The sequence below is a fragment of the Vulpes lagopus genome, chromosome 12 (genome assembly GCF_018345385.1).
Source record: "Vulpes lagopus strain Blue_001 chromosome 12, ASM1834538v1, whole genome shotgun sequence".
NCBI classification, from domain to species: domain Eukaryota; kingdom Metazoa; phylum Chordata; class Mammalia; order Carnivora; family Canidae; genus Vulpes; species Vulpes lagopus.
This window is the reverse complement of record NC_054835.1, coordinates 3,378,469-3,399,473: the sequence shown is the minus strand read 5'-3', so window position 1 is coordinate 3,399,473 and position 21,005 is coordinate 3,378,469. Positions and strand designations below refer to the sequence as shown.

The following is a 21,005-nucleotide window of genomic DNA, read 5'->3' as shown; positions in this document are numbered from 1 at the left end:
ACATAACAGCAAGTGGAAAGATGCCAAGTGTACTGTGTGTGTTCTTCGTAGGTGGGCTGCCCCCAAACCCATGAATCTAGCTTGTCAAGAGTCCCCGAGGCACGACATCTTCACCAGCGGCACTCAGAAGATATGCCACCTCCTCCTCGCCTCCTATGCTCAGTTCTCTACCTGCCAGGTCGCTCGCCTGTGGCTCCCACCCGAAGCCGCCCCGCGGTTCTCTGGTCCTTTCCCATCCCATCCCCCACGCGTCCCTCCCTCCCGTCTGCCCCAGGCCGCCCTGGCCCCTGGGCGCCGCCACAGCTGTCCCCTGAGGCTAACTATGTGCCCCCATACCACCACTTCTACCGATACGAGAGGGAAGGGCTCAGGGCACACGGGTCAGCTGAACTGGGCGGCCCGGCCATTAGGCGCAGGCTGCGGCCCTAGGCCGGAACAGCCCGGCCGCCAGGCAGCGGGCTGCGGACTCTGCGCTAGTTAACCGGAGACGCGCACTCACCACGGGGATCACACGGAGGAGGGCACCCGGGTCTCTGCCGCACCGCCACTCGGCCTCGGAGCCGTCGCCCTCGCTGCGAACTGCCACCGCCGCCGCCGCCGCCACTTCTCGCTAGCTGGCTTCCCTGCGTCCTGCGGCGGCGCTGCCGCCACGCCATCGCGCGTGCGCGGCGCCGCAGAGGCCCCTGGGACTGGTGGTTCGCGCGCGTGGCCAGAGCGGCCCTTCCGCTTCAGCCAGCCCGGTGGGCCCCGGGCTGGAGCGGTAGTGGGCGGCGGCCGTAGTACAGCGAAGCGCCTTCCGGAAAATTGTTCCTCACCAGGCGCGGGGCGTTCCTTCCGCCTGCGGTGCTGCTGGGTAGGAAAAACCCGCCTGGGCAAGCACTTGTAAAACAATTGAGAGCGTTCGCGTTTTCGGTAACAAGTGTCACTTGCCAGGACACATCACTGACTCTTGCGTGTGCGGATACACACACACACCTCCTCTCTCTTTCGGTTAAAAGTTTCGCGAAGTGCCTTCAGTGGTATCTGGATTTTTCAGTCTTAAACCTGATTTCCCAGTCCTCATTTTATGCTTTTATTGACCCTAAATTTGACGGTACAGTTGTGGTTTGTTGTGTTTTTTTTTTTTTTTTAAGATTTTGGGATCCCTGGATGGCGCAGCGGTTTGGCGCCTGCCTTTGGCCCAGGGCGCGATCCTGGAGACCCGGGATCGAATCCCACGTCGGGCTCCCGGTGCATGGAGCCTGCTTCTCCCTCTGCCTGTGTCACTGCCTCTCTCTCACTGTGTTCCTATCATAAATAAATAAAAATTAAAAAAAAAAAAAGATTTTATTTATTCAGGGGATCCCTGGGTGGCGCAGCGGTTTGGCGCCTGCCTTTGGCCCAGGGTGCGATCCTGGAGACTCGGGATCGAATCCCACGTTGGGCTCCCTGCATGGAGCCTGCTTCTCCCTCTGCCTGTGTCTCTGCCTCTCTTTCTTTCTCTCTCTGTGACTACCATAAATAAAAAAATAAAAATTAAAAAAAAAAAGATTTATTCATGAGAAACACAGAGGCAGAAACCTAGGCAGAGGGAGAAGCAGGCTCCCTCTGACCATATAGTTTTTTAAATTGATTTATCTGATAAATTTTTATTTTACAGAAATAATTTAGGTTTATTCAAATGTCAGCTGAACAGAGCTGAACAGTCATAGGAACCTTAAGAGTTGAAAGACACCTTAACGGTCATGAAGTCCAATTTCCCGCCCAGGTAGGAATTCACTCTTGTACATTCCAGCCAGATGGATCTTCCACCTTCTCTTTCCACAGTTCGAACTTCAGGGCGCTCACCGTCTTACCGGAGATAGCCTGCTCCACTCTTGCACTGCTCTAGAAGTTAGAAAGTTCTGTCTTAGGTGGAATAGGCTTCCCTTTTACTTCCTTCCACTGCTAGTAGTTCTGATAATGTTTTCCATCCGACAGTCTTGCAAAAAATTGAAAGCAATGATTATGTCCTCCAACACTGGGAGTGTCTCCAGGCAAACAAAAAAGTACTACTACTGAGTTTTCCAACTATTTCAAATGTGAATCAGCTCCCGGACTGCTTTCCATTTAATCATTCTCCTTGATGTGTTGCCTTAAAAATTGTCAAAATTTGCTTCGTGTTATTGCCTCATTTTATTACCACAATAGCGTTCTATAGTTAGCTGGTCAGGTATTATGGCTACTATATTGCCCTGCAACTGAAGAATTCAGTTCAATCAAAGAGTATTTATCAGCTCTGTTTTAAAGCCCAAAGGGGCACCGGGGTGGCTCAGTGGTTGAGTGTCTGCCTTTGGCTCAGGTCCTGATCCAAGGGTCCTAGGATCCAGTTCCACATCAGGCTGGGGAGCCTGCTTCTCCCTCTGCCAATGTCTTTGCCTCTCTCTGTGTGTCTCTCATGAATAAATAAAATCTTTTAAAAAACATGTTAAAAAATAAAAATAAAGCATTGCCCAAAGTACCAGGGGAATGAAAAAGCAACAAGACACAGTTTACAATCTAGGCTGAAAGAGTAACTCACACAGATTAAAGATCATAATAATAAGCTGAGGTATAGAGCTCTATGAGAATCACTGAGACAGGTTTCAACAAGTTGAGTGGCCATGACTGTAAGAAGATACTTGGAGCTACCAAATGGCTGGATTTCAAGAAGAGGGCATGTGAGGATTGCTAAGGAAGAACGCAGCCTGAGCAAAATGTATGTATAAATACATTCACAGTTTGCTTTCACTTAACACTGAGTACTCTAGATAGGCTGGAGCACACATGCCATGGAGGAGAGGAAGGAAACAGCCCCAAAAGTTCCAAAAAGTTCTTGATGGTTGTGAAACAAGCACTGGGGATGGTCAATCATTTTGAGCCCTACTTCATTTATAAGTGAAGAGCTTGAACTATAGGCAGATTTCAATTTTTTTCCCCACCCAGCACACCCAAGGAATACAGCCCCTACATTAGAACAGCAGATCACTACAACTGTAATTCTTATGGAATATGTACTAGTGTTCTCAACATCTTTTACACATGGAAAAGTGAACTCAAGGGGTGAAAAGATGCTCATAATCAATAAATAGTACTCCCTGAGGGCAGAGAACCCGATCTTATTTACCACTGTTCCTCTGGAACCTGGCATACTGCCTAGGATGTAATACATATTTTTGTTCCTATTTTTTAAAATGAGTAGGATGAATAAACAATGAACACTGGCTAATGCTCTTTTCTTTCCACTACAACACTCAGCCTTCCCTGATATACAAGGATATGAAGTTATGTACCCATAGTTAAGAAATTCATACTGAATCTTGATTAGAGCTCAGTTCTTCAGATTCCTAACTCCATACTCTCCATTAGACTACTCTGTTACAGAATCCAAGAGTAGTGACAAACTCAGAATTTTTTTAAAAGATTTTATTTATTTATTCATGACAAGAGAGAGAGAGAGAGAGAGAGAGAGAGAGGCAGAGACACAGGCAGAGGGAGAAGCAGGCCCCATGCAGGGAGCCTGACCTGGGACTCTATCTTCGGTCTTCAGGATCACACCCCCGGGGCTGAAGGTGGCGCTAAACCACTGAGCCACCGGGGCTGTCCCCCAAGAAGCTTTTTAAAAAAATTCTGAGTTTGGGGTAGCCCCAGTGGCTCAGCGGTTTAGTGCTGCCTTCAGCCTGGGGTGTGATTCTGGAGACCCATGATCGAGTCCCACGTTGGGCTCCCTGTATGGGGCCTGCTTCTCCCTCTGCCTGTGTCTCTGCCTCTCTCTCTGTGTGTCTCGTGAATAAATAAATGAATAATCTTAAAAAAAAAAAAAGCTTCTTGGGGGGAATCCCTGGGTGGCTCCGCAGTTTAGCGCCTCCTTTGGTCCAGGGCGTGATCCTGGAGTCCCAGGATGGAGTCCCACATCAGGATCCCTGCATGTGTCTCTGTGTCTGTGTGTGTGTGTGTGTGTGTGTGTGTGTGTGTGTGTGTGTGTCTCATGAATAAGTCTTTAAAAAGAAAAAAAAAAAGCTTCTTGGGGAGCCTGGCTGGTTCAGTTGGCAGAGCATGTGACTCTTGATCTCAATGTCATGAGTTCAGGCCCCATGTTGAGTGTAGAAATTACTTAAAAACTATTTCTTTTTTTTAATTTTTTTTATTTATTTATTATAGTCACAGAGAGAGAGAGAGAGAGAGAGAGAGAGAGGCAGAGACACAGGCAGAGGGAGAAGCAGGCTCCATGCACCGGGAGCCTGACGTGGGATTCGATCCCGGGTCTCCAGGATCGCGCCCTGGGCCAAAGGCAGGCGCCAAACCGCTGCGCCACCCAGGGATCCCTAAAAACTTTTTCTTAAAAGATTTTATTTATTTACTCACGTGACACACACACACACACACAGAGAGAGAGAGAGAGAGAGGCAGAGACACAGGCAGAGGGAGAAGCAGACTCCATGCTGGGAGCCCATGTGGGACTCGATCCCGGAACTCCAGGATCATGCCTTGGGCTGAAGGCAGGCACTAAACTGCTGAGCCACCCAGGGATCCCCACTTAAAAACTTTTTTAAAAAATTTTTCTTTGCTTCTGTTTGTGCACAGTTTCACTGGTATGTCCAGAAAGCAGGTGCAAAGTGATCTGAGAGGCCTTTTACAAATATTTCTGAAAAAATTATTTTTTTTAAAGATTTTTATTTATTTATTCATGAGAGACACACAGAGAGAGAGAGAGAGGCAGAGTCACAGGCAGAGGGAGAAGCAGGCTCCACGCAGGGAGCCTGATGTGGGACTCGATCCTGGGTCTCCAGGATCACGACCTGAGCAGAAAGCAGACGCTCCACTGCTGAGCCACCCAGGCATCCCTGAAAAAAATTATTTTATCCTTAGGTCTGTGAAAGCTTTCTGAAATGTCATCATTAGTATAGATACATTGAATTATGGGTATTATAGTTGATTCTCAAAGATCATCTAATCTAACACCTGCATTTGTATGAATTTAGAGGTTGTTCCTCAATAGATCCTAATTAAAAAGTACATGCCCCAGGGAAAAGTAACATTTTTAACATAGCATGCATCTATACTTAGGAAAGAAATATGACACTTAATTAAGAACAGACCATACCAGAAAGAAAAATAGGGTCACATCCAGAAAGGAAGATCAGAAAATGGAAGAGCGGGCAGCCTGGGTGGCTCAGTGGTTTAGCGCTCCCTTCAGCCCAGGGCATGATCCTGGAGACCCGGGATCGGGTCCCACATCAGACTCCCTGCGTGGAGCCTGCTTCTCCCTCTGCTTATGTCTCTGCCTCCCTCTGTGTGTCTCTCATGAATAAATAAATAAAATCTTAAAAAAAAAAAGTGGAAGAGCAAGATGTAAGGGTAGAAACAAGGGCTTCACCTATTATGTGATTTTTCTTATTTGGCACACAGAAGATTTGTCTGTGGAAAGCCATAGCCTGTGGAAAGATTAATCTTAGTGTCTCATCTGAGTCAATTAAATTATACACAAAGTGATAAATAAATACAGCAATGACGTGAATAGAAACACACCAGGGAATTCATAATTTTACTATGAACTCTGAGACTATATTTTCAACTGTAAAACAAAGATGTCACCAATCCTCTATATCCCATGAAGTTGTTAGGAGGACAAGATCAAAGAAGTCAGGCGAATGCTTGGAAACCACAAAGTAAAACAAATGTAAGCTGTTATACTATGACACAGTTCAAATTCAAATAGCAGGCAAACATTTAAAACATTTAACACTAAGGGGCACCTGGGTGGCTTACTTGTTTAAGCATCTGCCTTCGGCTCAGGTCATGATCCTAGGGTTCTATTTGGTGAAGTCTGCTTCTCCCTCTGCCCCTTCCCCCTGCTTGTGTACTCTCCCTCTCTCTCAAAATAAATAGAAATCTTTTTAAAAAATATTAAATGCTGGGCAGCCAGGATGGCTCAGCAGTTTAGCGCCACCTTCAGCCCAGGGCATGATCCTGGAGACCTGGGATCAAGTCCCACGTTGGGCTCCCTGCATGGAGCCTGGTTCTCCCTCTGCCTGTGTCTCTGCCTTTCTCTCTCTGTGTGTTATCATGAATAAATAAATAAAATCTTAGAAAACAAAATTAAATGCTAAAAAGCTAACTGAACCATTACGTTCACTACATTTGTTTTCTAAAATTCACTTTCAATTAAGCAATACAAAAATTCATTCTTGGTCTTAAAAATATATATACAATACAAATAAGTAAAAAAAAAAAAAAATCCTTTTGGAAATCCCTGGGTGGCTCAGCGGTTTAGTGCCTGCCTTTGGCCCAGGGCGTGATCCTGGAGTCCCGGGATCAAGTTCCCACATCAGGCTCCCTGTATGGAGCCTGCTTCTCCCTCTGCCTGTGTCTCTGCCTCTCTCTCTCTCTCTCTGTGTCTTTCATGAATAAATAAATAAAATCTTAAAAAAAAAAATCCTCTCAATTCCCGTCCAATTCTACCCAAAGGGAGTCACTCTTGTCAATGACAGGTATCTGTCTAGATTGGGGAGGGAGGTTATTTAACACAAATAGGATCACGTTGTGCATACCATTCTGTTTTCATTTAAAAATAAATCCCGGGGGACACCTGGGTGGCTCAGCAGTTGAGCATCTGCCTTTGGCTCAGGGCGTGATCCTGGAGTCCCAGGATGGAGTCCCACATCAGGCTCTCTGCAGGGAGCCTGCCTCTCCCTCTGCCTATGTCTTGCCTCTCTCTGTGTGTCTCTTATGAATAAATAAATAAAATCTTTATAAATCAATCAATCAATAAGTAAATAAATAAATCCTGGGACACCTGAGTGACTCAGTGATTGAGCACCTGCCTTTGGCTTGGGTCATGGTCCCAGGGTCCTGAGATTGAGTCCCACATCAGGCACCCTGCAAGGAGCCTACATCTCCCTCTGCCTATGTCTCTGCCTTTCTGTCTGTGTCTCTCATGAATAAATAGATAAAATCTTTAAAATAAGTAAGTAAATAAATAAATATCCCGAGCTTCATTCCATATCAATACATAGAAATCTACCTCGGTTTTGAAACTTTGCACAGTATTTCCATAGTATCATCCGTAGTTGACTTAGCATCCCCTACTGAGGGACATTTAGATTCACTGTACATTCCGAATAAAAAATACATGTGAATTAACTATGTTATTTTTAACATAGTTTAAAAAAAATGTTTAAGGGAAAAATTCTTTTTTTTTTTAAGATTTATTTGAGAGACAGAGAGCACAGTAGCAGGGAGGAGGGCCAGAGATAGAAGGAGAAGCAGACTCCCCAAGCAGGGAGCCCAAGGTGGGCTTCAATTCCAAGACCTCAGGATCACGACCCAAAGCAGAAGGCAGATGTGCTCAACTGACTGAGCCACCCTGGGGCCCCAAAGGAAAAATTTTCTAAAGCTCCAGCAATCTTTAAACAAACAAAAATCCAGAAAGACATGTGTGGAAGCTGTTCTACATAGATGGCAGAAAGTATTTCTTCATAAAATGCTTTTTGGCCTTTGGAACAGCCCAGTTCAAAGCAAAGGACAAGGCTACAGCCATAACCCTACTCCATGTTCTGGGCCCTTGGTTGTCCTACATTGGCCCCCACTGGCAGGCTCAGAAATAGTAGCAGTGCTCAGAGGTGGATTTACTATGAAGCTGATGGAGTTTATGATTTAGGGCCTCTCACTTGCCTGGGGATCCTTCCAAGGCCCAAGCAATTCACATTCAATATGGTTTTGTAACATTTGCCAAAGAATTTTTCATTATTGGCTAAGTTGAGGGCAACAGATAAAAGCCTAAAATGTGAAAACACTGAAAATGAAGAAAAAGACTGCTATAGAATAGAGACATAAATCATGCAGTTTGCACTTCAGCCCAGTGAAATCTATTATGAACCTTATTCTTCCAGAGTGCCTTGGTGGTTCAGTTGGTTAAGCATCTGATTCAATCTCACTCAGGTCTTGATCTCTGGGTCATCAGTTCAAGCCTCGTGTTGGGCTCCGTCCTGGGTGTGGAGCCCACTTAAAACAAAACAAAAAAACCTTATCCTTTATCAGTATCGAGGATGTCCAGACTGATGGAAGCTGTCATGTTATTAATGCAACGTAAAATTTTTATGCGTTACCTGTATTTGGTTTAACCTATGATTAATCATAATGTATGAAATATCTTTAATGTAATTATATCTTGCACATCTTTCACTGACCTTTTTTGTTCTCTTGTATTACTTTTATTTATTTTTTAAAGTTTTTTGGAATTTATTGATTTGTATTTAAATAAACTGTTGACAAAGACTCACCAGAAATAATCTGAACAACTGGGGAAATACAGTTAATACCACTGAAACACTAACATAATTCAAGGACACATGGTTTATCCAATAAAACAACATGTCTTGCATGCTGTCATTGATACAAAAACTGCTTCTTTTCTAAACATACAGTAGTATAATTAACAATATTCAATCACTTGTTTTTTCCTGAATACATAAATATTAAAATACCAATTAAATACTAATATATTTTCTCTTTAAATGTTTCCTACAGATACAATTTCAATATTTTCATTCAACAGTAGTGTGGTTTAAGAAATTTTTCATTCACAAGTCAAACAACAATCCACCCAAAGGGAACTGATGGTCTATAGGCTCATAGTGCAAATAAAAACTTCAGTAATGCAGCAAATGACATTTCTAACAAACATACCAAATAGATAAAATTCTTAAGACAATACATGCAATAAGCCCCTCTATGTTGCCACAGAACTAGAACATTTGATTATTTCACTAGTGATTTCAATGGGATTCTAGATGTTTGCAAACTGAATTCTCATCTTAGGCTTTGTATTTTGCTTTTCCAGTTTCACTAATGACACAAACATGATTCAAATCTCTAAAATATTCATTATAGTCAAGGGCATATCCTACAACAAACTTGTCTGGAATTTCAAATCCAACAAAGTCTGGTCTATAACCAGTACTTCGAGGAGTCCTTTTCACCAGCAAGCTTGCAACCTTGACCATTTTTGGATTATACTGCTCGACCAAGGAAAGCAAGGTTTGCATTGTTTTGCCTGTGTCAATGAGATCTTCAACAATCAAGACATTCTTTTCAGTTAAAGTTGAGAGGTCATCTCCACCAATTACTTTTATGTCCCCTGTTGACTGGTCACTACAGTTGCTTTTCAGTCTAATGAAGTCCACAGTCATAGGAATGGACCTATCACTATTTCTGTTCAGTGCTTTAATGTAATCCAGCAGGTCAGCAAAGAATGTATAGCCCCCCTTGAGCACACATAGGGCTACAATGTGATGGCTTCCCATCTCCTTCATCACATCTCGTGCAAGCCGTTCTGTCCTGTCCATAATTAATCCATGAGGAATAAACACCTTTTCCAAATCCTGAGCATAATGATTAGGTATACAAAACAAATCTAGGTCATAACCTGGTTCATCATCACTAATCACAATGCTGGGGCTTCGGCTTGCCATAACGGAGCTGGCCGGTGCGTGGACTGAGGGCAGTTCTCTTCTGTATTACCTTTAGTGTTAAGTTCTTAAAGGTTTTTCAAGCTTGGTAAGTTCCTGATAGATAAACAGGAATTTTTTTTTTAAATAACAAGAAAATGTAGATAAAAAAAAATATATACTTAAAATTTACTCTTTGAAAAACATAGATATCAACAATTTTAACAGCTACATAATATTTCAACATCTTAAAGTAACATAATTTGTCATTTCAAAATGGAAAATTGTTCATTCCTGATAAATTTTAAGCACTAAATTCATGCAATTTTTTAACAATTCTAGAATACAGAAGTCAAGATTTAAGACTTTATAAAGCTTACTTAAAAATAATGGTATACTATCATACCGTTAAATAATTTATTTTTCTACCTTAACAATATAGAGTAGGTTTGTTTTGCCAACTTGACAAGCTAATTCTAAAATTTATATGAAAATACAAGTACCAATAATAACAAAAGATACTCCTGAAGGTGAAAGGCCTGGATCTACTGCTTATCAAGTTATAGCAATGAAGAGAGAAGCTAATACGATAGGGGATCCCTAGGTGGCTCAGCGGTTTGGCACCTGCCTTCAGCCCAGGGCATGATCCTGGAGTCCAGGGATCAAGTCCCACATCTGGCTTCCTGCATGGAGCCTGCTTCTCCCTCTGCCTGCGTCTCTGCTTCTCTCTGTGTCTCTCATAAATAAATAAAATCTTAAAAAAAAAAAGAAGCTAATACAATAAATGATAAAATTCTAAAGACTGTAACAATAAAGACAAGTTAACTTCTTCATGGAAGAAGGAATTAGGATCAGTTGGGGTGAAAAAGTGAGGACTTCTGAGTGCTGACAACATTCTTTTTCTTGACTTAGATATTGAATACCTAGGGATTTATATTATGATTATTCATACTGTACTATTGCATTTTACATACTTTCTGTATTCATATCGCAATTTATAACAGAGGTTTAAGATATGCAAAACATCCAGCACATAGTAAATATTCCATTAAGAGTAGCTACTACTGATATTAAAGGGGGGGGGGCAGTGGATTTGTGACAATCTCCAAGAAATATAGCTAACTGGATGGAAGCAGAACCATGTATGCAGTACCATGATCCATCACTAGTTATAAAACAGGCATAGACACACACTGTGTATGAATATGAATAAGCCCTCTCCAGGTTGCACAAGAAAGTGATGACAATGCTTACCTTTACCAGTGTAGAGGAATAAGGCTAGAGATGCGGTGGCAGGCAAACTTATGTTCGTTGTATATTTATATGTTTTGTCTTTTAAATTTTATACCATGCATTTATATTTCCCATTTTAAGTATATATACATATATATATGGATTTAAGTAATCTCTACACCAAACATGGTGCTTGAACTCATGACCCAGAGATCAAGAGTGGCACATTCCTCTGATTGAGCCAGCCAGGTGCCCCTGTATTTCCTATTTTAAAAATTTAGAAATTTAAGATAAATATCAAATATTATCACTCAAATTCTATAAAGTTAGCTTATTTTACTTCAAAGGAAAATATAAAACAGAAGAAAAATTAGGGGCATAGGGGTGGCTCAGTTGGTTAAATGTCTGCCTTTGGCTCAGGTTGTGATCCTACTAGGGTCCTAGGATGGAGCCCCGCATTGGGCTCCCTGCTCAGTGGGGAGCCTGCTTCTCCCTCTACCTCTGCCTGGCACTCCCCCTGTTTGTGCTCTAATAAATAAATAAAATCTTAAAAAAAAGAAAAGAAAAATTAAAACTTCTGTATAAAACTAAAATGCTTTACAACAAATCAAATACCTTTACCATCATAACAACCACTTTGAGGAGGCAAAATTATATACATTTTATAGACAAGTAAACAGAGCCTCAGACAGCGTGACTTGCCCTAAATCATAGCTAGTTAAGGGGCAGAACCAGAACTCTCTAGTTTTTATGCTTTCAAACCCCATGGGCTTTTCTCTCTATCACACTGACACAGAATGCCCTCCTACATGCCTTCCACACACACACACACACACAAAGAAGATGCACTACTTGCAACTTTTCATTTGTATGTGGGGAAGTTTCCCTATTAATTATAAGATTCACTTTTAAAAAGACAAAAAAAAAAAGTTATGGCAAAGAAGACTAATTGCATAGCACACTGCACTTTCAAAAGCACAAAAATGGATGCCTGGGTGCCTCAGTGGTTGATCATCAGCCTTTGGCTCAGATGTTGATCCTGGGGTCCTGGGATTAAGTCCCACAATGGGCTCCCCAGGGCTCTCCGCAGGAAGCCTGCTTCCTTTGCCTTTTGTCTCTGCCTGTTTCTCATGAATATATCCATAAAATCTTAAAAAAAAAAAAAAGGCACAAAAAAACTGCTACATGATTTATACCCAGTTATTGTTCCTAGCTCAGGGGCTGAGGAATCAGGGAGACACTTTTGTTTTATTCTTGAATTGTTTAATGAAGGTTGAGGCCCAGTATCTTAATAAAAAAGACAGCTATGTAGTCAATATAGGAGAGTAATTAGAGCGTTTTAAAAAATATTTCAAAAAATGTGTCAGATTCAACATAATCACCAAACATTATTTTCCATTGAAAGAAATCTTGAGGGGATCCCTGGGTGGCGCAGCAGTTTGGCGCCTGCCTTTGGCCCAGGGCGCGATCCTGGAGACCCGGGATCGAGTCCCACATCGGGCTCCCGGTGCATGGAGCCTGCTTCTCCCTCTGCCTGTGTTTCTGCCTCTCTCTCTCTCTGTGACTATCATAAATAAATTAAAAAATTAAAAATAAAAAAAAAAAAAAGAAAGAAATCTTGACCCTTAAAAAGTGGGGAAAGAAAATTGACCCTTAAGAAGTGGTTTTCTTGAAGAGGTTCGAAAATGTCTTCTAAAAATAATAATAAAATAAAATAAAATGTCTTCTCAGAGTACATTCACATGATTAGTAGCATCTCTATTATTCTACAACTTCCCAAACACTTTCACATAGTTTCTTTTTTTTTTTTTCTTCACATAGTTTCTTATCTGGTCCTTGAAACAAACCACTAGGAGAGACAGGACAGAAATCTCTGACATTCAATTGATGAAGAAACTGAGGCTCTGGTAGGTTGTTTTTTTCCAAGATCATGTACCTTATCTCTTGCTGAATATTTTCTTTAACAAAGGATGCAGAAAAATCTCAATTATCGGCGTCTAAAACATTCAATTTGCCAATTGTATAAGCCTTTTCCTTTTCCTTTCTGTTCTATGTCTTTAATTCCCTTTCAGAAAGGAAGATTTAGAAACCAAGTGATATCCAAATCTAATCAGTCCTAACTCTGCCTAGCTTTCTGAGATCAGATGAGAAATAGAAATCTACTATCTTACCCATAGGAGGACAAGTGAAATGAGCTGGTTTAAATTACTGGATAAAAATCTACATTTGTCTATCACTCATTATCAAAACACTTGCAAACTAGGCCACTATTCTATATCCTAAACAAGACATAAATCTTAAAAAGCCAAAGATCAGGATGACAGTCTTGACTACAGAAATTAAAAACCAAATTTCCAAGGCTCAAATCCTGGCAATCTTTTAAGCTGTGTGATCTCCTGGGCAAATTTCTCCACCTCTTGGGGCTTCAGATTCCTTAGCTCTAAAAATAAGGGTTAAAGAAATAAATGCTTTCATAAGAATTAAAAGAGATAATGCACATCAAGTGTTTAAATATTGTGCTTAAATATTGGTAATTGGCACCAATACTATTATTGGTATTTAACATTCAGGAAACTAGATTTATCTATGCACTTTTCTATTCAAACCAGAAGTGATTGCACTTTGGAATATACTCTAACATATACCTAATATACGTGGTTTTAAAAAAATACTACAACCACCAATATACCCATTCCCTTTGAAAGTTAGCCAGATATTACTTTTCTAAATCTTAGAAGAAAAAGAAAAAAAAAAAAAAGAAGAGTTGCAAAAGATTACTCTATCATAGACAAGGCTGAAACTGAGAGCTTTTTGATGTAAATGGATGTTATATACACAAAGTTTGCTTGAAATGAAGCTGTAATGTGGCTTGATGGTGATTTCTATCTTGATGTGAACTGATGCAACCTATAGAGAGGGTCAGTGTTACAGCAGTATTACAAGCCCTGTTGTAAAGGGTGATGCAACTTCCATAGTCAATTCTGAGTCACCAGCATAACCTTGAGAAAGGAAAATTCTTTAGTACTGACTCCTAGGCTCAGCATCTTAGTAAACTGTGTGTTAGATGTTTCAGTGCTATTTGGATGTAGTATTATGAATACCCATGAGTTTCAAGAATATATTTAGTGGAAAAACACTGGAGTCATCCGTTCCTGATTTTGACAATGTCCCATACATTCTTTGTAAGCACCTCAAAATACTTTGTATCAGGCTTCTGGTCTGCCCATAGTAGGTGCTCCAAAAAGATCTGCTGAATGAATTTAGTAATTTTTAAAAAAATTTAGAGTATTGACTATGGAGCTAAGCTGACGTGGATATCTCTTCTAACTCCATCACTCACCAGCTCTATGACTTTAAGTTAGTTATTTAATATTTCGGTCCCAAATTTCTCATCCGGAAAATGGGAAATGCCAAGTATTAAAGTGTAAGGACCGAATGACATAGGAGACAGAACAATGGTTGGCACACAGTAAGTCTAAATTAAATAGTAGACTATTATTTTTTTGCTACAGGTTGTAAGCACAATCTGACCTTTTCCAGGAAGAGTGAAGTTAGAAAGGTATCAAGACTAAAGGACAAGCAAGGCCTTGCAAAAGAAAACCCGGGGCCACAGAGGAAAAAAGGATGAGCAGAAGAGAAGGCAAGGAGCGGCAAGCCAGAAAAATAATACATCGCAGGGTGTGAGCGATGGCATTAGTATATAAGCGCTTCAGCAGAGGGTTGCCGCACTGGGGGGGGGGGGGGGGGGGGGGGGGGCTCAGGGTGAGGAGGGAGTTACTATGGCCAGGCCTGTGACTTACCGTGGGGTAGGGCAATGTGGAGAAACCTGGTATAGACAAAAGTACCTGGCTAGGGAGAGCAGGGCCGAAAGAATGGCTAGGAGCCACTATCCGCGGCCGGGCACTGCTCCAGACAGGGCTGCGGGCGGGAGAACAAAAAGCCCTGAGGCTCGGACACCCCCAAACGTAGCGGCCATAAAGGGCAAAGAAATTTGTTCTGAGGTGATCACAGCATCTACGCTGAGACCTGCCTGCTTGGGACGGGTTTGGGGTCTGGGAAGAGGAAGAGTCGCTTCCCGCTTCGAGAGGAAGGAGAGAGGAGGGTCAAGCAAACAGCGGAGAAAGAACCAAGAACCCAAACCAAGAGCCTCGAGGGAATCACCTACTCCACTCTAATCCCGGCCCCCGAGGGCCCAGTGTAAAGGCGGGACTTCTGCCGTTACCAGCGGAAACGGCCTCCGGGTGAGAGGTCGCATAAGAGACAGACAGCTGCTGAGCCAATGAGGACTGCGCGTGGGGCGGATGTTGCCTCCCATTGGCGGCTGTCGGATGCTACCGGCCGCCAATGAGTCCGCCGGGGGGGCGTAGCTGTGACGTTAGTTGCGGAGGAGGCCGCTTCGAATCGGCGGCGGCCAGCTTGGTGGCCTGGACCAATCAGCGGCCTCCAACGAGCAGCGCCTACGCCAATCGGTGGCCTCCACGACGGGGCTGGGGGGAGGGTATATAAGCGGCCTCGGCGACGGCGCGGTCGACGCTGGCTGAGACATCACAGACTCATCGGCTTGGGGGATTTTTGTGAGTCTGAGAGGTAAGCGCCGCGGCCTGTCTTTCCGGACCTGCCCTTCACCTTGTCTGCTGCTCCTGCTGACCCCGGGCCTTGTACCCTCAGATCAGTCATTTCGGTGCGCTCCGGTGCTGCGGCCTGTGGTTGGATTGCCCGTGACGTCCTGACTGACTGCTGACCCACTGGCCTACGGCGCCGGCAAGATGAAGCTGTCCCTGGTGGCTGCGGTGCTGCTGCTGCTCGGCGCGGCGCGGGCCGAGGAGGAGGACAAGAAGGAGGACGTAGGCACGGTGGTCGGCATCGACCTGGGCACCACCTACTCCTGGTGAGTGGGGTTTGTGGAGAGGGGGGAATGGGGCGTGGCCTCCTGGGCTGCCGTGAGACTCGCGGTGCTGATTCCTTGCGTTCTTCGTGATGTTTCCGCCAGCGTCGGGGTGTTCAAGAACGGCCGCGTGGAGATCATCGCCAACGATCAGGGCAATCGCATCACGCCGTCTTATGTGGCCTTCACGCCTGAAGGGGAGCGTCTGATCGGCGATGCGGCGAAGAACCAGCTCACTTCCAACCCCGAGAACACCGTCTTCGACGCCAAGCGGCTCATCGGCCGCACATGGAACGACCCGTCTGTGCAGCAGGACATCAAGTTCTTGCCTTTCAAGGTCCGATAGGGCTTTTTTTCTTTCTCACCCGAAGAGAAAGTGGGCGATGGGGGGTCGGAGTGTTTAAGAATAATAAGTTACTGAAAAATTGAGACAACAGAAAGGATACAAACGTGGTGTACATGTAATAACTTTTATTGAGTAATCTTGGTATGTTACAAATATTGCCAAAGTAAGCTCGGCAAATAAAGACACTTCCCACAGGACTATTCTGAATAGTTTGTATTAAGAGCCTGATTAACAGCGGGGGGTGGGGGTTAATGGGTGACGGGCACTGAGGGGGGCATTTGACGGGATGAGCACTGGATGTTATTCTGTATGTTGGTAAATTGAATACCAATTAAAAATAAATTTATTTAAAAAAAAAAGAGCCTGATTAAAACCGAAGAGGCTGGGGATCCCTGGGTGGCTCAGCGGTTTGGCACCTGCCTTTGGCCCAGGGTGCGATCCTGGAGTCCCGGGGATCGAGTCCCACGTCGGCTCCTGGCATGGAGCCTGCTTCTCCCTCTCCCTGTGTCTCTGCCTCTCTCTCTCTCTCTATGTCTATCATAAATAAACAAATCTTAAAAAAAAAAAAACAAACAAACAACCGAAGAGGCTTGTCTTTATAAGGCATCCATACTCCTTAAGTATTTCTAGGCAATATTCAGCTCCAAGCGACCAAAGTAAACCAAACTACGGGGGGGAGAAAGTGGGACTCAGTCCTCTTTTTAAAGTTTTAAATGTTTGTGCTTCTGTGTCTGAAATTAATGATCATTCTTTAAAATAGGTGGTTGAGAAGAAGACTAAACCATACATTCAAGTTGATATTGGAGGTGGGCAAACAAAGACATTTGCTCCTGAAGAAATTTCTGCCATGGTTCTAACCAAAATGAAGGAAACTGCGGAGGCTTATTTGGGAAAGAAGGTAAATATTTCAAGAACAATGTTAAGTTTAATTTTATTTTCCCTATTTTTGTATTTAGTGTGTTGTGTAGATGCCTTTAGTATTTTAATAACTTGAATCTGAATGACATTCATAAATCAATTTTTAATTTACTTGCATATTTTACTGTAGGCTCAACAAATATTAGGGACTTTATGTTACCACTTAATGCTTGCAAATCCATAGGTATAAAATTACCCATCTAACAGCAGATTGTCTTAGAAACTAAAGCGGTGGTTTGAGTGCAACTTCTATAAGAGTTGAACCATCTGATAATATACACTTAATTACCTGTTATTCTTTAGGTAACCCATGCAGTTGTTACTGTACCAGCCTACTTCAATGATGCCCAACGCCAGGCAACCAAAGATGCTGGCACTATTGCTGGGTTGAATGTTATGAGGATCATTAATGAGCCGTAAGTGTCAAATTCAGAACTAATGGCATATTTGCCAAATAGGGGGAATGTAAACTTAACTAAGTCATTTTTTTCTTTCTCATTCTGTTAACAGTACAGCAGCTGCTATTGCTTACGGCTTGGATAAGAGGGAAGGGGAGAAGAATATCCTGGTGTTTGACCTGGGTGGTGGAACTTTTGATGTGTCTCTTCTCACCATTGACAATGGTGTCTTTGAAGTTGTGGCTACTAATGGAGATACTCACCTGGGTGGAGAAGACTTTGACCAACGTGTCATGGAACACTTCATCAAACTCTACAAAAAGAAGACTGGCAAAGATGTTAGGAAAGACAACAGAGCTGTGCAGAAACTCCGGCGGGAGGTAGAAAAAGCCAAACGGGCCCTGTCTTCTCAACATCAAGCAAGAATTGAAATTGAGTCCTTCTATGAAGGAGAAGACTTCTCTGAGACTCTGACTCGGGCCAAATTTGAAGAGCTAAATATGGTATATTCCTTGTTTTTTTTGCTTGGCTAATGAGACCTAGTTGGACTCTGTGTTTAGGATACTGCATTTAGATATTTAGTCAATATCTGGGTGGAACAGGTATCATCACAATAATTGTGTTTCCTATTCTAGGACCTGTTCCGTTCTACCATGAAGCCTGTCCAGAAGGTGCTGGAGGATTCTGACTTAAAGAAGTCTGATATTGATGAAATTGTTCTTGTTGGTGGCTCTACTCGAATTCCAAAGATTCAACAACTGGTTAAAGAGTTTTTCAATGGCAAGGAGCCATCCCGTGGCATAAACCCAGACGAGGCTGTAGCATATGGTGCTGCTGTCCAGGCTGGTGTACTTTCTGGTGATCAAGATACAGGTATGGCAGTATCACAGCATCTTCCACAGTACTTCAGTAGCTTGAGAGGAAGAGTGTAATTAGCTCTTGCTTTAGAAAGCAATAGAACATGAGCAGCAGGGTCACACAGCTAATAAAGGGTTAATTGAGGACAAGACCTGGGTTAGTTTCAAGATGATTAGCAGCTATTTTAATTCACTCCTTCTGAAATGATTTGCATTAAATGGCACGATGGAGAAGATAAAGTTAAATAGTTCAGGGGGAGACTGCTTGGTAGTGCTCCTGTGACCCTTGAATTAGAACTTAACATTGGTTAACTTACCTTTGTAGGTGATCTGGTACTGCTTGATGTATGTCCCCTTACACTTGGTATTGAAACTGTGGGAGGTGTCATGACCAAACTGATTCCAAGGAACACTGTGGTGCCCACCAAGAAGTCTCAGATCTTTTCTACAGCCTCTGATAACCAACCGACTGTTACAATCAAGGTCTATGAAGGTAATAACCTACATTTGTGAATGACATAGTATGTTTTTGAATAGCATGACTTCTTAATATATTCTATTGAAATGAGGACAGAAAGAAACAGCTGCTGTCTTCAGATGAGGGTTCCCCAATATGACTAGTGTTCAGTTTGGTAGAGTCAGCCCCAAATCTAGTTCTTATCTACCTATCTGGCACTGTTTGTCTATAAAGATAACTTCTGAGCTGGCTCTTAAAATGCAATAAGAAAAGTTCATAATGATGTAGATTAAGTTCAATTAAGTTAGTAGTAACATAGGGACGCCTGGGTGGCTCAGCGGTTTGGCGCCTGCCTTCAGCCCAGGGCATGATCCTGGAGTCCCAGGATTGAGTCCCGCATCAGGCTCCCTGCATGGAGCCTGCTTCACCCTCTGCCTCTCTCTCTGTGTCTCTCATGAATAAATAAATAAATAAAATCTTAAATAAAAAAAAAAAGGTTAGTAGTAACATAGTCTCACTTGCTACTCCTTATAGATCAATATCCACTTTTAGCTTGATAAGCATGCCCTTGCCACTGTAAGCTCTAACAGACTGAAGTGTAAGTATTCAGATTTACTAATGTTTGTCAGTAATAAGTGTTTTTTTGGTGTAACTTCTAGGTGAACGACCCCTGACAAAAGACAATCACCTCCTGGGAACTTTTGATCTGACTGGAATTCCTCCTGCTCCTCGTGGAGTCCCACAGATTGAAGTCACCTTTGAGATAGATGTGAATGGCATTCTTCGCGTGACCGCTGAAGACAAAGGTACGGGCAACAAAAATAAGATCACAATTACCAATGATCAAAATCGTCTGACACCTGAAGAAATTGAAAGGATGGTTAATGATGCTGAGAAGTTTGCCGAGGAAGACAAAAAGCTCAAGGAGCGCATTGATACTAGAAATGAATTAGAAAGCTATGCCTATTCTCTAAAGAATCAGATTGGAGATAAAGAAAAGCTGGGAGGTAAACTCTCCTCTGAAGATAAGGAGACCATGGAAAAAGCTGTAGAGGAAAAGATTGAATGGCTAGAAAGTCACCAAGATGCTGACATTGAAGATTTCAAGGCTAAAAAGAAGGAACTGGAAGAAATTGTTCAGCCAATTATCAGCAAACTCTATGGAAGTGCTGGCCCTCCCCCAACCGGTGATGAGGAACCAGCAGACAAAGATGAGTTGTAGACATTGCTCTGCTAGTGCTGTAATATTGTAAATACTGGACTCAGGAACTTTCGTTAGGAGAAAATTGAGAGAACTTAAGTCTCGAATGTAATTGGAATCTTCACCTTGGAGTGGAGTTGAAAATGCTATAGCCCAAGTGGCTGTTTACTGCTTTTCATTAGCAGTTGCTCACATGTCTTGGGGTGGGGGGAAAGGAAGAATTGGCTATCTTAAAAAGTGGGTAAAAAAGCTGGTTTTAGGGCGTGTGTTCACCTTGGAAATGTTCTATTTAACAATTGCGTCATGCACATGTGGTGTAGGAACTTTTTCTACCATAAGTGACACCAATAAATGTTTGTTATTTACACTGGTCTAATTTTTGTGATAAGCTTCTAATTAAGTCATTTGCCTCAAGGTTGTATTCCCACTTGTGTGGAGGGAGTTGGGGTTTTGAGGTAAAGAAACATTTTTATCTAATACTTTTCAGGGAAATTGCCTTACAATCTAGTTTAAGAAAGGGGCAGGGGGTACCTGGGTGGCTTGGTTGAGCATCTGACTCTTGATTTCAGCTCAGGTCATGATCTCAGTGTCATGCAATCAAGCCCCATGTTGGCTTGTCTCTGCCCCCTCCCAACTACTCCCTCCTCCCCTTCAAAAGTAAAATCTTTAGAAACAAAAAAGGGCAGGAGGGGCACCTGGGTGGTGCAGACTGCTAAGTGATTGACTTCTGGTTTGGGGTCAGGTTGTGATCTCAGGGTTATGAGCTTGAGCCCCATGTCAGGCTCCATGCTCAGCATCGAGTCTGCTTGAGACTCTCCCTGTCCCTCTGTGCCAGCACCCCTCTCCCCCACAAAATAAATCTTAAAAGCAGGGGGCAAGAAAGGTAAGAAACCGCCTTACCTAATAAGCAAGGGCCATTTTACAATGTCCAAGAGTGGAATTTTCTTGAACATAGTTGAAATTTCTGATTTCCCCTTTAAAACTTTATGGTGGCTTTTTATTACTAACATTTTATAGCTGCTAGAATTCTAAGACTTGCTATGAGTGATGGGTCACTGATGTTAACTTTATACACTTGGATTCAGTTCATAATTTTAGGATCTAAAGATGTATTTTAAAACCTTTGCTGTGTCAGAATCTCCATCTCTGGAATTTTTCCTTACTGGTCTGAAGTGGGGTCTAGGATGGTGACCCTGAAACTACTTGAAGCCCTGCTACAATTGTGGATCTAAGGCAGTATTTGTATCAAAAGAGGTTCAAGATT

The 21,005-nt window shown here is 42.7% G+C and overlaps 3 protein-coding genes across 8 annotated transcripts in view; 1 reads left to right on the top strand and 2 right to left on the bottom strand.

Annotated features, from left to right (window-relative positions):
* Positions 1 to 641, bottom strand: part of GAPVD1 (GTPase activating protein and VPS9 domains 1) — an 81,952-nt gene extending 81,311 nt beyond the window's left edge. For all 5 annotated transcript variants that reach the window (XM_041724863.1, XM_041724866.1, XM_041724864.1 and 2 more), the window contains exon 1: positions 500 to 641. The gene's annotated coding sequence lies outside the window, so the exon portion shown is untranslated. The remainder of the gene's footprint in view (positions 1 to 499) is intronic.
* A 7,696-nt stretch (positions 642 to 8,337) lies between these two features.
* LOC121472626 (hypoxanthine-guanine phosphoribosyltransferase-like) lies at positions 8,338 to 14,891 on the bottom strand. Of its 2 annotated transcripts, none has more exons than XM_041723878.1 (2): positions 14,480 to 14,891; positions 8,338 to 9,563 (listed from the first exon to the last, which is right to left on the bottom strand). In XM_041723878.1, the coding sequence occupies exon 2, from the start codon at positions 9,468 to 9,470 to the stop codon at positions 8,814 to 8,816; it is 657 nt and encodes a 218-aa protein (XP_041579812.1). In that variant the 5' UTR covers positions 9,471 to 9,563; positions 14,480 to 14,891; the 3' UTR covers positions 8,338 to 8,813. The 2 variants fall into 2 exon arrangements, with proteins under 2 accessions (XP_041579812.1, XP_041579813.1); XM_041723879.1 differs by lacking the exon at positions 14,480 to 14,891 and adding an exon at positions 10,701 to 10,869.
* Positions 14,892 to 15,150: 259 nt separating this feature from the next.
* HSPA5 (heat shock protein family A (Hsp70) member 5) lies at positions 15,151 to 20,106 on the top strand. Its single transcript, XM_041726657.1, has 9 exons — positions 15,151 to 15,266; positions 15,348 to 15,567; positions 15,670 to 15,901; positions 16,671 to 16,808; positions 17,132 to 17,244; positions 17,339 to 17,729; positions 17,862 to 18,099; positions 18,409 to 18,576; positions 19,200 to 20,106. The coding sequence occupies exons 2-9, from the start codon at positions 15,446 to 15,448 to the stop codon at positions 19,760 to 19,762; spliced, it is 1,965 nt and encodes a 654-aa protein (XP_041582591.1). The 5' UTR covers positions 15,151 to 15,266; positions 15,348 to 15,445; the 3' UTR covers positions 19,763 to 20,106.
* Positions 20,107 to 21,005: the final 899 nt, after the last annotated feature.